Raw genomic sequence first — 13,806 nt, 5'->3', positions numbered from 1 at the left:
TTCATCTTCCAACTAATTCCCATCCTCCTTCTTCTTCAACCCATCTAAGATTCCATCCAACGCCTTCCCGCCTGCCACCTTGGGCACCATGGGTAACCTCCCCTGCACCACCACCTCCAACAGCGCCACACCCTTCTCCCCCAGCAACCAGTCCATCCCATCCCTCAACTCCTGACGACACTCACAACGTCTCGCCTTTGCCCCCATACTCTCCGCCAGCCGCACGAAATCCGGATTGCGATGATCGGCCAGGAAGATGCGACCATCATGCGCCGCTTGCTGCACCTCCTGCACCATTCCCTGCTCCTCATTCCGAAGCAGCAACACCTTCACCTCCACCCCATGCTGCACCGCCGTCAGGATCCCCTGCGGGGTCATACAAAAGGACGCATCCCCGTCCACGTCGACCACCGTACACTCCGGCCGCGCCAGCTTCACCCCAACGGCAGCTGGCAAGCCGAATCCCATCGTGCCGAGACCCCCCGAACCGATCACCGCTCGGGGCACGCGAGAACGAAAGTATCGCGCCGTCCACATCTGATGCTGCCCGACTCCGGTCGTGAGCAGGATCTCCTCCTTCCGGTGGCGGGTGCATGCTTCCAACTGCATAATCAGCTCCTGCGGCAGCAGCCCCTGCTTCTTCCCAGGCGTAAGAGGCTGATACTCCAGCGGAAAACGCTGCTTCCAGTCCTGCACCGTGGCTAACCACTTACTTCTCACCTCTGCCTCCACCGGCGTAACCTTCTCCAGGAGTGAAGGCAACGTCGTCCTCAAATCTCCCACCACAGAGACAGTAGGACGCACAACCTTGCCGATCTGCTCGGGACAGATATCAAAATGCACGATCCCGCCCGTTCCCTTGGTTGCGGCGTCCCGCGCAGCAGGCGCAAACCCGTCGGCGTTCCCGACGGCCCGCTCGTCGAGGCGCGCCCCAAGCACGAGGACCAGATCGGCGTTCTGCACCGCTAGGTCGGCGGGTACGGTGCCGTACGTGCCCAGCATGCCTAGTGCTAGGGGCTGGAGTTCGTCGAAGGCGCCTAGGCCTAGGAAGGTGGTCGTCACGGGCATGGCAATGCTATCTATGAGTTGGTTGAGCAGCTCCAGTCCACGATGGGAGCCAAGGAGCCCGTGGCCTGCGATAACGACCGGCTTGCTGGCCTTGTTAATCAAGTTTGCGACTTTGTCTAGAGTTCCTTCTTCTGGCTGTTCAAGAACGGAGGAAGAGCACTTGTCATCGGTCCTGTCGCCATTCTGCACCTGCTCGGGACGGAACCGTGCACCAGATACATCCTTAGGAATAGCCAACAATACGGGCCCCGGTCTTCCGCTGGTGGCTTCCTCGAACGCTCGGGCAAGATACTCCGGTAGCTCTTCAGGTCTCCGCGGCATCCCGCACCACTTCGTGCAGATCTTTCCCAATCCCAGGCTATCGATTTCCTGGAAGGCATCCGTGCCCTGCACGACGGTCGGCACCTGCCCGCAGATGGCAATCAGGGGCACCCCGTCGAGGAGCGCGTCCAGGAGCGGGGTGGCCAGGTTGGAGGTCCCCGGCCCGGAGGTCACCATCACCACGCCTGGCTTTCCCGAGGCGCGGGCGTACCCCTCGGCCATATGACCGGCGCCTTGCTCATGGTGGGCTAGTATAAAGCTGAAGGGGGGATTGGAGTGCAGGCGGTCGAAGATGTCCATGGCCGCACCACCGGTGATGCCAACTGCGTTGTTTATCGGTACGTCATCCCTCCGTTTGAAATACCACCTGAACGGGGAATGAATAGTACTTACATGCGTGTTTGACCCCACGGCGGGCGAGTTCTTCGCAGATATACTCACCGCCAGTTAGCTGAGTTTCTTCGTTGCGAGTCATAATGCGAGGCTCCAATGCTGGTCCCGGTTGCATGGGGCTTCGTATAGACCAGCGAGCCTGCTACCATCTTTATATCCGCAGGCTCGATGGGTGAGAATGTGTCGTTCGGCGAATATTCTCGGCAGTCGTGTGTTCGTTGACACAAGATGAATGACGGCATGAAGAATTTACTCGGCTCGGGCATTAAGGTTGTCGGTCCCCGCCACTGCCTACGTAGCCCCTTTACTACTTCCTGGCTTGGAAGAGCCGAGAGGCGTTACATCAGAAGCATGGTGAGTCTGGGCGGATGGGTCTACAGAATCCTGGCTTCAGCCTGCCAAAGTCAAAGAAAACAAGTATCTCTAATGAGGTAAGTTCTACTAGGCAGGTCAACTCGCCACCCAGGATCCACTGACAAGTATAAAGGACCGTCGACGATAAAGATATGCAAAAGTAGGGTGACATTGCATCGGTCATGAGCGAGATCTCTTGAAAATGACCATCAGCTGCTGAAGATCTAGTCCGACACGGTCGAGTCGCTGGATCCGATCTATTGCGGGGCTGGATCGAGGAATTTCTCTAGCTGCAGCAACCCCCAAAACCACACAACCGATACCCACTCGAGGATCATCATACGTAGATAGGAATGCGACTTCGGAATTAGGAGATCCGTGGGGTCATTCCAGGGAACGGAGAGTCCCGATGCGGAGCGGCATGCATTTCCTGGTGGTACAGCGGAACCTGCAGATCACCCACCCCGGTAGCCCTAATCGTCATCCAGCACAAGCACCAACTCACCCTATTTATCATACACACATGCTAAGGGGTGGTGTATATCATCTGCCATATTCCAACTCTCACATCTACCATCACACAACACTTCTATTCCAAACATCCACATCACCCTCCCATACTCACCACCATGGCCAACATCAACACCCTGTACCAATACAGCACCATCAGCGCCCTCCTCTCCGGCATCTGCACCGAGGGCCTCGACGCCTCCACCCTCCTCAAACGAGGCACATACGGCATAGGCACCTTCTCCGAGCTGGACGGGGAGATTATTGTCATGGACTCACGCGCCTACCACTTCCCCTCCACCACAACTACCACCGTGCGCCGCCTAGACCCCACCGACACCATCCCCTTCGCCATGCTCACCACCTTCCAACCGACGCACACCCTTCCACTCCCAACAACCACCACCTCGGAGAAGATCACCCTCAAAACCCTCTCCGCCCTGCTCACTCCGCTCCTCGACACCAACAAAAACACCTTCCTCTCCCTCCGCCTGACCACGACCTTCGCCTCGCTCACCACCCGCATCATCCCCCGGCGCAGCTCCCCGCAAGAAACCCTCGCCGACTGCGCCGGACGACAAAAAGTGACCAGCCAAGGCCGCTCGAGAGGGACACTGTTCGGCTTCTGGTCCCCCGCGTATACGGTGGGGATCGGGGTGCCCGGATTCCATCTGCATTTCTTGTCCGAGGACGGGGAGAATGGCGGACATGTGTTGGATTTCGAGGTCGCGGTGAACCACGATGAGGATAGCGAGGGGGAGGGGGAGGGGAGGGGGTTGGAGGTCGCCGTTCTGCGGGAGGTGAGGTTGGAGTTGCCGGATACTAGGGAGTTCGGGGAGGTGGAGGTTGGGGCGCCGAGTGCGGAGATGGTACGGGGGGCGGAGGGGGGTTAGCTGGTTTTTCCTTGCGGGAAGCGGAAAGGGACTTACAGTTGGAGAAGGGGGGTTGGATGAGTTGCGTGGGGAGTAGAGACTGGCTGTGCTTGTTTGGGGTTGTGGGAAGTGGAGGTAATAGTGACCGGAATTTACAGTAAGGTGTGTTGACTGAGGCTGCGAAAAAAATATTTTGAGATCCGACGCAACGTCTCCTGTTTATTTATGGTACGGGTACATATCTTGGATTTACTTGATGTTTATAACTGAGAAGATCAAAAGATCAAAAGTAAGTGCATCATCCGTGAATCGAACACGGGCCTCATCGATGGCAACGATGAATTCTACCACTAGACCAATGATGCTGGTTGTTATTCTTGGCATCTTTCTGTAATCTATGACCGTGTGGATATGCTTGTCCTCCCTCCATGCTCACGTTCGCGTCGCTTGTATGCTTCTATCACAGCAAGAATTGTCTCACTTCTATTATTCTCCCCCAAGAGGTCTCTTTGCTTGTATAATGCATGGCTTATGTAGACTGACTTAGTTATTTGCACGTTTATATGCATGAGTTCGATTGGTAGATTTTATAATGTAGTGCCTGAGCGCAAAATATAAACCTTTACGTTGGTCTCATGGACCACCCTTGGCCATCAGCTGCTTGCATCCCACCATGTAGCAACTGAAGACACCAACACACATGCATATTCAAATTGACCTCACCCAATCCTGCGCTCCTTGAACCTACTCATGCACAAGACCCCGAAGACACGAAATCCACAAGTGATGCAATGCGGTAGCCTCCCCTATCTCCGCGAGCACCATCCAAACCATGTAAACAGGCCATCTACACGACGAATCGGCCCGCAACTGCGTTCCGTCATCCATTCATCCCGGTCATCTCCCGAGACTCCCCGACGATGGCAATCTCGATGGCGGCCATGGAGTGTCGATCTCACAGCGAGCGGAGTGGATCGCTCGCCCCGCTGATCGGCGAGTGTCTACCCATGCAGCGCTGCTCTCTTCTTGCTGCAGATACCCTTGCGGTATTTCCTTGGGCTCATGCACAGCTGCAAGCTAGCTATGAAATGCTCAACATCTCTTTTATGACCTCGTCAAGTCTCTTTTCTATAGTCGCCACATGGCATTCCGGACTGTAGATAGAACGGACCCACCGGTACCAAAGCCCGATACCGCCCGCCGGGTGTGACGATCCCTGCCCTAATTAGCCTCTCTGCCAAAAGCCGGTCGACAGCACATAACCTTGGAACAGCATGTCTCAAAGGGGTTGTGCTTTGCCTTGAAGGAACTATGGTTTGGTCTAGCTGTGAGTCGTGGGGACCGTGTTTCGCAATCGTGGATCAGCCGGAATTAGTGCTTGTGGATGGTCTGAAGCGCAGATTCCCTGCGTTCTTCTGCTACGATTCCCCAGTGGATCCACTAATAGGCTCCCACAGAGTTAATTCGAGAGCTAACCTCGTGGTTCCTGGTTATTGAAAGCTTCCGGAGTGGATCGGAAGTCCGGCAGGTAGATCTGACCTGCACAGCTCCAGCGGAAAGCGCGTCATGCGCGTGGTGATTACAATCTCCTGCCATCCCCTGTTTATAAATCCCCGACTCGAGGCTTGGATGTCCTAGTCAATTTGATTCGCTGAACTGTGAGCCACATAAAATTGCCAGATCGAGAACGCCAGCAGGGTAATGCGAACGCCAAGCTAGAAACCGAACGCCGAGTTAAGACCCAATTCCCCCGCGAGTCATGGGAAAGATATGTACAGTACCCACTGCCACTGATGCACCCACCATTAAGCACGAGGACTATACGCCAATGCAGCCCCGGTCCACCTCGCCCACCCCACCGCCCGTCCTCCGAATGAACCTGGTCACCAGTTCCCTGATCCGCGGTCCGCGGGGGATGTAGTGCGACCCCTGGAAGTACTCCACCTGCGCGTTGGCGCACCGCCCGACCAGCTTCAGCGACTGCCGCTCCGAGACCCAGGTGTCGAGGGCGGCGATGAAGTGCAGCACGGGTGTCTGGATCCGCCGCGCGTAGATCCACTCGTACGTGCGGTGCTCGAACATGAAGGCCGAGAAGGCGATGCAGAAGTGCATGGGTGGGTGGTTAACCTAATCTCCGTTAGAGCTAGATGCCAGATAGCCAGGAAGAGGAGGCGAGCGCACTTGGAAGTAAGGGTTCTTCCTGTTCTGCTCCAGCAAGGCAGTGAGGATGACGGACCACGCGGCCCCGGCGGAGAAGCCGATGACGCCGACGAACGGCCCGTGTTCCGTCAGGACATTCGCCAGCCGCTTCCAGGTGTGCTCGAGGCCCTTGAGCTCGGAGGTCTCGGGGTCGCCGTAGCCCCAGAGCCAGCTGTCGGGCAGTCGGTTGGGCTTCATGTAGGTTTCGTCGCAGGCGTCGATCGAGGAGGCAGGGATCGGGCCGTCCAGATAGAAGAACTCCACGCCCCCGGGATAGAGGCTCTCATGCTGCATGGAGGTGGCGGAGAGGGCTCGCGCGATGGGCTCGTGGAGATACCGCATCTTGCTCTGGAAGGTGTGGGCGGATTGTCCTGTGCCTGCTGTTGCTCAGTTCACGTCCACGAACTTGCACGATTCCGAGTAGATGAGAGACTCACCGTGAAGCATCAAGATCTTCGCTTTGCGCGGCGTCTGCAAAGGTGTGTCGAGATACATATTGACAGCGCCAGACTCGCAACAAGCACTGTCTCAAGCGGGGGAAATCGAATGCTGGATATCCCACAGACCACCTATTTGAAGAACGAGTCGGCTATATATGCATTTCCTCGCAGCTGAGCAGCCAAAGATCCATCCCTCTTGGTTTTTAGGTTTGCCCATGACGATCGTCCCTGAAAATCGCATGTGGAAGAGCTCCTCGATTGGGCATCATGTGTTGTCCCACCACCCAAGGAATTATCGATACAGGTTTCATCCCTTAGTGCCATATCAGAATCTTGCCACTCGCCCTGTTATTTGATGCGATTGGTCGCAAGGTATGAGGGCACCTCAGCGGGCGATTGGTCTCCCACGAGTCGCGGAGGAACCCCCTGAGGGTACGATCGAATCCTGCTCCCCGTATATACCAAGCCCAATCAGAGATTCAGGAATCCAGTGTGTAAAAGCAATCGAGGCGAGTTCTCGATCGGTCCCATCCCGGGAATCAGAGCACGTCATGTCAAACTCTCTAGCCTCCGATCGTAATCTTCGCGACGGCACAGCGAGTAGAACCATGGTCGGAGGTCGGCATCACAGCCACCATCTTGATAGGCTTGATCCGCTAGCCCCTGGACCTTGGCCCAGCAGGTGAGCCCACGTGGAGGTAGTGGTTGTTCACTACGTGGATGAGAGCACGAACTGTAACAGGTAGTCAGTGGTGCGCCCCGCCCATGGAAATGAAATTCCAGTTTTGATATCACCCCACTCACAATTGACTATTCTGTGACTATCAGAATTAGTGCCTGCACCATCACCCCAGTACCTGGTCTGTGTTGTGCCCTCCTGCATAGGCTATAGGAAGCTTTTTCGTCGAAGAATTTCTCGACGCTTGTGGCTGCAGGCGGGATCGACCCCGATCGGCACGGATCGCCGCAGCGGAACCCTAAGCTACTGGTTCCAACTATGGGTGTAGTGGGACGCATGGCAGCGATACGAGTCAGTTCCAACCAAACAAAGCTTTGTATTTTATGGGGTCGATGATTGTGGAATGGAGAGGGGGACATCCAGGAACCGGTAGTATGGATGTGCGGATTATTGGCAATTATGGTGTTGTCGACTGACCTGATGGAGCCGGGTTGTGCTCGGTAGGGGATTTAAAACCTGAGCAATGGACTCAATTGACGCTCTACTTTTCATTTCCTCTCGGTAGTTCATATTCGCGAAAACTCATCGAAACTCTCGGTACTTGCCTCATCATGGCGGGAATTCCCTTGGCAGAGGCTGCAGACGATTCACAACATCCGCCCGACAGACACTTGTTTGGCTTGCTTGAACAGACCGCGCAGCGTTTCCCGAACCATGACGCCGTGGTAGCTCTACGGCAGAGCGAGGAGCAGGGCCCTCCAGGCACTGAATCACCGCAGCCCCTGCGTTGGACATTCTCAGAGCTTCATGCCCGGAGTGTACGCCTGGCGGCTTCCCTGGCGCAGGCGGGAATAGGCAAGAACAGTCGCATTGCAGCTTTCCTCCTCAATGAAGCTGAATGGGCCGTTCTGTTCTGGGCTGCCGCTCGTCTGGGCTGTCAATTCGCTCCATTGGATCCTCGGATGCTCGGGCAGCGCGCAGATGCCCTTCATCTGTTGCGGAAGTTGGAACCTGCCGCAGTCTTCGTCTCGGCATCGTCCATGACCCAGCATCTGGATGCGGCCCTAGAAGAGGGAGGTTTCCAACCTATCTTGAAGGGTATCACCCGGGCGACAGACGAGCAAAACGTTCCTGCAAGCTGGACAACATTGCCGAAGCTAATGGCCAACGCACCAAACGAGTCAATACTTCCTCCGCCACCAACGGACACAGATGACACCATTCTGATCCTCTTCACAAGTGGAACAACATCCCTCCCCAAAGGATGTCCGCATACCACGCTCTCCATTGCTACACCGGGCCTCATGGTGGTGAACACCCTGAACATCGAGCCCAGCGACCACCTCTGCGGGCATTTGCCCAGCTTCCACATTTTCGCGATCGTGATGACACTGGGAACCTGGTTCAGCGGGGCAACAGTCGTCTACCCCAGTCCGACCTTCGATCCCGCTGCGTCCTTGGAAGCCATTCGACTCGGCGCAAAGGTCCATACAGCCTGCGTTCCGTCTATGGTACAGGCCATCGCTGCTCAGCTCACGCCAGAGAGCGGCCCATTAGAAACTCTATACCAGATTGTCCTCGGGGGTGCGTCGCTGTCGCCCAGTATCGTCGAGCTCTGTCTGTCCCTTGGTGCAGATCGAGTTATCGCGGGATATGGAACCACAGAGGGTGTAGCCACGCTATTGAACTTCTACGAGGCTGCATCTCACAAGCGAATCCAGGGAGAGGTATGTCTAGGGCCTCCACGAGCGGGTACCAGAGTCCGAATCTGTGCGCCGGAGAGTCGGGTTCCCATCCGTCGAGGCCAGCTCGGTGAGTTGCACCAGGGCGGTTATCCGATCTTCGGAGGATATCTCGATGCAAGTGCGGTGGAAAACAGTACGTGTTACCAGGAAGATGGCGTGAACTGGTCTGCGACCGGTGATCAGGGGTATATGGACCAGGATGGCAATGTGTACCTGCTGGGCAGGTACAAGGATCTCATCATCCGCGGTGGTGAGAACATCTCGCCTGTCAAGATCGAGCAGTGCTTGACCAGGATTGCGGGCGTTCGAGTACGTATTCTGCCTCTTGAACTGAAACTTCACGCTGAACTAGTTTGTAGGAAGCCTATGTCGTGGGTATCCCTGATCCTGTGGCGGGCGAGGTCCCAATGGCAGTCATTCGTCGAGACAAGTCCGTCGATGTGTCCCCAAGCTCGCTGCAAGCCAAGGTGCAAGAGGAGCTGGGGCGCTCGTTTTCTCCCACCAAGATCATCGAACTGGAGGATGATCTGAAGCAGGATCGCTATCCCACCACTACGACAGGCAAGGTCTTGAAACCCAATCTAAAGACCCTGGTAATTGAGTATCTGGAGCAGCAAGCCTCAGTTGTTTCAGAATCCGGCGACTATGTGGCCCAAATTGCTGCCATCTGGGCGGCTATTACCGGAATGAAGGCAGAGCAGCTCGACCTCGACGCTCCCATCCGCACCTTCGCCGACAGCATGATGATGATCCAATACCTGCATACTGCCACAAAGCGGCTTGGGCGGGTCACCCGGAAAGATCTCATCGAGCACGACACAATCCGGAAGCAAGCGCATCTCATCGCCGATCGTAGCATAGCCAGCATGAAGACACCAGTCGTTAACGTTCATGCTTCCACGGTCGGCGCTCAGCATACCTACCTTGACCCAGCACGAGTTCAGCAAGCCGGCGAGTCGACGCTTCGTCCGCTCAGATTCGGCTGGGACGATGTTGAAGAGACAATGCACGTCACCGACACTCAGACCTGGTTTCTGAAAGATACACTGAGTCCCAGTGCGTTCAAGATCCGCACCTCCTGGATTGCCGCTCCAGGTCTGAGCGCTGAGTATCTCGAGGCGATCCTTCACCTGTGGCTGCATCGACATCCACTTCTCCGCAGCACGGTCGCACAATACGACCAGGACCGAATGGTATGGATGATCATGCGCCCTACCTCACGATGGATGAAGCTGCACATCGCCCACAGCCACGAGGTAGACCACATTTCCTGCTTAACCGGATACAAAGCCGACAACCCTTGGGAGGGATGTGTCGCGTTGCCCGGCCCGTTCCTGAAGGCCACCATCTTCAAAGACCGAGCATCTTCACGCGCGGGAGTGGTTATGCACTGTCACCATGGCATCTACGATGCAGTGACGATCTTCCGGTGGCTGCAGGACTTCAAGGACCTTTTGGCCAACAATGGTCTCCCGCGCATGGATTTCCGCCATTACGGCAGGTTCATCAGCGACTACCAAAAGTACATCTACAGCCAAGCCGCAGAAAACGCCGTGGACTTCCACGTCAAGCGCCTGAAAGGAGTCTCGGCTGCGCAAGACGTTCCCTGGCCCCGACTGTCGACCTGGAACGAGGTCCGGGCCCAAGGCCAGGACCCATTCATCAGCGGCTCGACCAAGAGATACATCCACCTGCCCGGACTCGCCGAGATGCGGCGCGCGTCGAACGTCCCCGTCCCTGTGATCGGCAAAGCCGCATGCGTGTTACTCAACGCGCACCGGACCGGCGTGTCTGAAGCGGTGTTCAACGTCGCCGCGTCGGGGCGTTTCTGGCCTGGCGCAGAGAGCGACGACTCTCTGGTCCAGCATCACCACCCCAACCCCTTGGAGATCGACGGTCCCATGATCGGGTTCTTCGTCGAGCGCGTCACGGTACAACCCACTGAAACCGTCCGGTCGCTGTTGACCCGCCTGGCGGAGGACCAGGACGTCCAAAGCCTGTACACCCATGCCCCCTTCAGCCGGGTGTTGAGCCGACTGCGCGAGCTGGACGCGGCTGCCGGCACGGACGACGCCACTTTCATCGAGCAGGCGGCCTTCACACAGGTCTTCAACTGGCGGCTGGAGCAATATTCCGAGCAAGAGACCGATCCAATCCGCATGGTCGATTTCCGTGGGGGTTATGATCTCGGCCTTATCTGGCTGCCGACCCTCATGCCGAATGACATCCTGGAGCTGGAGGTGATCATGAACACGCTGACGTTTGGTGGGGAGGAGACGGTGGGCTTGATGGAGGAGTATCTTTCCGTGATGGCGTGGTTGTGCGAGGCTGGGAATTTGGATAAGCTCGTGTCTGGGTGTCGTTATGAGGGAGGTGTGTGTTGGTGATGATAAAGGTGGTAGGATTGGTTGTGAGCGGGCGCTGAGGAATGGAGAGGAGTTCTAAGGTGTTTGTTTAGGTTTGTTTGTTGGCCTGGAGGTCATGTGAGAGCTGGCTAGGGATTCATGGCGCCTTAGCAGGAATTGGCACTGTTTGTTGAGAGTTGGCTTTGCGTGTCTAGGAGTAATACATCAAGCACCATCGCCTTAAGTCAGGTACTAGTAAAATGCTGTCTTGTCGGAGTGGTTGTTTGACTTTAGATCTACGCGTCATGCTGCCACATCTAAAGCTGAAAAGAAAATTATTATCCGATGAAACCATTATCGCAATAGTATGAAACGATACCATAATGGCAGTCGAAAGCTAAGCCTCTACACAAGAGTCAGTGGTGTCAGAGCAAAGCAAATAGTGAACACATCAACCGGTAAGACGAGCAACTATTCCCTCGCCTCGTTCGCTTGCGAATTCGAGTACTCGAGCCAGGCTTCAGTGTTCCGAATGTAATCCATAACCTTGGATCGAAGAGTTTCTACTCCCTCTGGGATTTGGGCCAACAAACTCCTTGCGCTTTCGAGCTCTTGAACGGTGAAATCGTGCTCAGCCTGAATATCTCGATCCCAGTCGTACGGCCATCGAAGCCTCTCCAGCCCAGTATTCGATTGGAAAGTCTGACCGGGGCACAGCCGCTCTGCATCCGAGCGTGCTGCCTCGAGCGCTTTCTGGTAGATGGCCAGTTTCTGTTTCGCAAGATGTTGTTCCTTATTCCACTGCGCGACATCAATGCCCAGGACATGCTGATTTCCAGACCCACCCGACCACTCTTGCTCCGCCTCCGCCAATTCCATCTTCTTCTGCTCGACCTCTTCGTGCAAGAACTGTACCTCCCACAGCGGACGACCCTGCGGCTGTAGGCACACGCTCCCCGGACACATTCTGTTAGCGTTCTGTTCAGCCATCGCCAAGAACGCCTCGCCGCGCCGGTACTGCCCTTCCGCGAGCAACATGCGCCAGCGCGCATCCCACTCATCTTCTTGGGTTCGAGCTAATCGCAGCTTCTCTTCCGCCTCCGCGAGGAAGCGATAGCGGTCATCGATGGAACTCTTGTAGTGCTGCAGCCCGTCAAGCGGTTCAGTCGCAAAGCTTTCCACTACAAAGGCAGCGATTGCCCTCACGAGGTCGACCTCAAACGCATTCCCATCGAAAGCATCCGGCCATCCGTTCTTCTGGTACAAGCCACGCACCTGTGCTTCTTCCAACGCCGACCACTCATCCCAACCATCCCCTCCGCTGGGAACTTCATCGAGTGCATAATACCACTGCATAATATCCCGAAGCACATCCCCGACCGGGCGATGAGGAATATGCTCGAAGCTGTTTCGGTTCGCCGACGTGGGTTCCCGCTCCTCAACCTCTTGTAGCGCCAAGTCGGTCGTTGACCAGCCCTCCTGATCGATGATCCAGATGAAGTGACGGTGTGCGTCGTAGACAATCACACTTCCGTGATTTCCAAGTTGGGTGAGCGGTGTGACCCACGGGCGCATGTACGGTCCGTCTTCGTCCTCGAAAAATGGATCACTGGGCGACCCGTAGAAGGGATCCCGCCCTTGTTCCACCTGATCGACGTCGCGGAAGTCGGTGAATTCACCGCCATGCAAGAAGCCACGGTTGCCAGCGGCTTCCGTGTCGACATATGGCAGAATGCTGTAGAGATATTGAACGGCGGGGTCGATCTGCAACTCTTCAAACTCAGGTTCGAGTGCTGTGAGGTTGTGTGGTCCTGTATGGACGCTAGCTGGATCGAGGTATCGCATTTCGACGAGAATTTGATAGATTTCTGACATCAGATCTGCGACTTCGTGGAGCTGGGCTTTTTGTTGGTGTGAGATGGGGTCGGTGGTGGATGGGGCAGATGGTATGGAAAGAGGCTGATACCACTGCCATAGTGGCAGGGCCACCAACATGACTATTAGAGTGACAGTCTCGACGAGCATAGCGATGAATTCTGATGGTGGTTTGGAAAGAAAGAGAGAAACTGTTGCCGTCAGGGGATCCTGCGAGTCAAATATAAGCTCTGCCTAGTGTGGGCTGAGCCGCACAAAGCCGGTGGTGCTTTTTTCAGTTGCACGGTGCGACCATGCGAAACTGCCGTGTGACAAAACGAGTGGACTGATCAATCAAGTCTGCGTGATCCAAATTTAAGGGAGATGGAAATGGACGAGCGCTGTAGTTCTTTCATCATGGAGGGGAAGAGGAAAGGCTCTGGAGGATGACTGATGGATGGTCGAGACAGGAACAGGAGTGAGAAATGATGATAAGGGAGGGATAAGCGATAAGCAACTAGAAAGGGTCTAGAATCTCAAATTAGGCGGCAAACGGTGGGCCTAGACAGGCGGTGAGGTGAGCGAGGCGGTGGGCCTGTTTTCTGCCGGTTAATTCCACATTCTGCCATTCGGCTGTCGATCTACGCTCGCTCCAAGTTAACCAAGTCAACCATCTCCCCCCACGAACATTACCCTCCACCTAACAGAGAAGAAGGTCCACCATTTTTTCATTTGAATCTGAATCTCAATGGAAACCAGAGCGAACATTGCCTGCGACCAGTGCCATGGTCACAAGCTCAAATGCACCCCCCTCTCGCAGGGATGTGTTCGTTGCACTCGTATACTCCCCCGCCCGGTACACGCCGCCGGCCTCCCACTGAGACGCCAGCAGGACTTGCCATAAGATGCACCTTCACTCGACTACCCAAGAAGCGTGGCAGGAAATCAACCCGCTCACGACCATCTCCTGCATTGATGAGGCATGCTCCTGATTACCCCGTCTTGGACTGCTTGAACGGCCTCTCA

General features: G+C 55.8%; 5 protein-coding genes and 1 non-coding gene across 6 annotated transcripts; 2 read left to right on the top strand and 4 right to left on the bottom strand.

Annotated features, from left to right (window-relative positions):
- Positions 1 to 12: 12 nt before the first annotated feature.
- On the bottom strand, positions 13 to 1,864 carry BO95DRAFT_449704 (thiamine pyrophosphate-binding protein; the record flags this gene model as incomplete). The annotated part of the gene is made up of 3 exons (XM_025587961.1): positions 13 to 1,203; positions 1,258 to 1,712; positions 1,783 to 1,864. The coding sequence occupies 3 exons, from the start codon at positions 1,862 to 1,864 to the stop codon at positions 13 to 15; spliced, it is 1,728 nt and encodes a 575-aa protein (XP_025446902.1).
- A 901-nt stretch (positions 1,865 to 2,765) lies between these two features.
- BO95DRAFT_352417 (acetolactate decarboxylase) lies at positions 2,766 to 3,539 on the top strand (the record flags this gene model as incomplete). The annotated part of the gene is made up of 2 exons (XM_025582130.1): positions 2,766 to 3,371; positions 3,408 to 3,539. The coding sequence occupies 2 exons, from the start codon at positions 2,766 to 2,768 to the stop codon at positions 3,537 to 3,539; spliced, it is 738 nt and encodes a 245-aa protein (XP_025446901.1).
- A 273-nt stretch (positions 3,540 to 3,812) lies between these two features.
- On the bottom strand, positions 3,813 to 3,883 carry BO95DRAFT_t31. Its single transcript has one exon. It is a non-coding gene; the product is annotated as a tRNA-Gly (tRNA).
- A 1,453-nt stretch (positions 3,884 to 5,336) lies between these two features.
- Positions 5,337 to 6,212, bottom strand: BO95DRAFT_449702 (uncharacterized protein; the record flags this gene model as incomplete). The annotated part of the gene is made up of 3 exons (XM_025587960.1): positions 5,337 to 5,645; positions 5,700 to 6,088; positions 6,155 to 6,212. 3 exons carry the CDS (start codon positions 6,210 to 6,212, stop codon positions 5,337 to 5,339), a joined length of 756 nt encoding a protein of 251 aa, XP_025446900.1.
- Positions 6,213 to 7,447: 1,235 nt separating this feature from the next.
- On the top strand, positions 7,448 to 11,068 carry BO95DRAFT_459418 (AMP-binding enzyme family protein; the record flags this gene model as incomplete). Its single annotated transcript, XM_025588645.1, has 3 exons — positions 7,448 to 8,890; positions 8,941 to 10,954; positions 11,040 to 11,068. 3 exons carry the CDS (start codon positions 7,448 to 7,450, stop codon positions 11,066 to 11,068), a joined length of 3,486 nt encoding a protein of 1,161 aa, XP_025446899.1.
- Positions 11,069 to 11,198: 130 nt separating this feature from the next.
- BO95DRAFT_438732 (uncharacterized protein) lies at positions 11,199 to 13,266 on the bottom strand. The gene has a single exon (XM_025585585.1). The coding sequence runs from the start codon at positions 12,949 to 12,951 to the stop codon at positions 11,398 to 11,400; it is 1,554 nt and encodes a 517-aa protein (XP_025446898.1). The 5' UTR covers positions 12,952 to 13,266; the 3' UTR covers positions 11,199 to 11,397.
- Between the last annotated feature and the right edge of the window lie 540 nt (positions 13,267 to 13,806).

The sequence above is a fragment of the Aspergillus brunneoviolaceus genome (genome assembly GCF_003184695.1).
Source record: "Aspergillus brunneoviolaceus CBS 621.78 unplaced genomic scaffold BO95scaffold_5, whole genome shotgun sequence".
NCBI classification, from domain to species: Eukaryota; Fungi; Ascomycota; class Eurotiomycetes; order Eurotiales; family Aspergillaceae; genus Aspergillus; species Aspergillus brunneoviolaceus.
Note: the sequence above shows the minus strand (reverse complement) of the source record. Positions and strands in the feature narration are given on the sequence as shown.

Coding starts and splice junctions, on each gene's coding strand:
- BO95DRAFT_438732 (XM_025585585.1), bottom strand. CDS start 12,951: ATGCTCGTCGAGACTGTCACTCTAATAGTCATGTTGGTGGCCCTGCCA.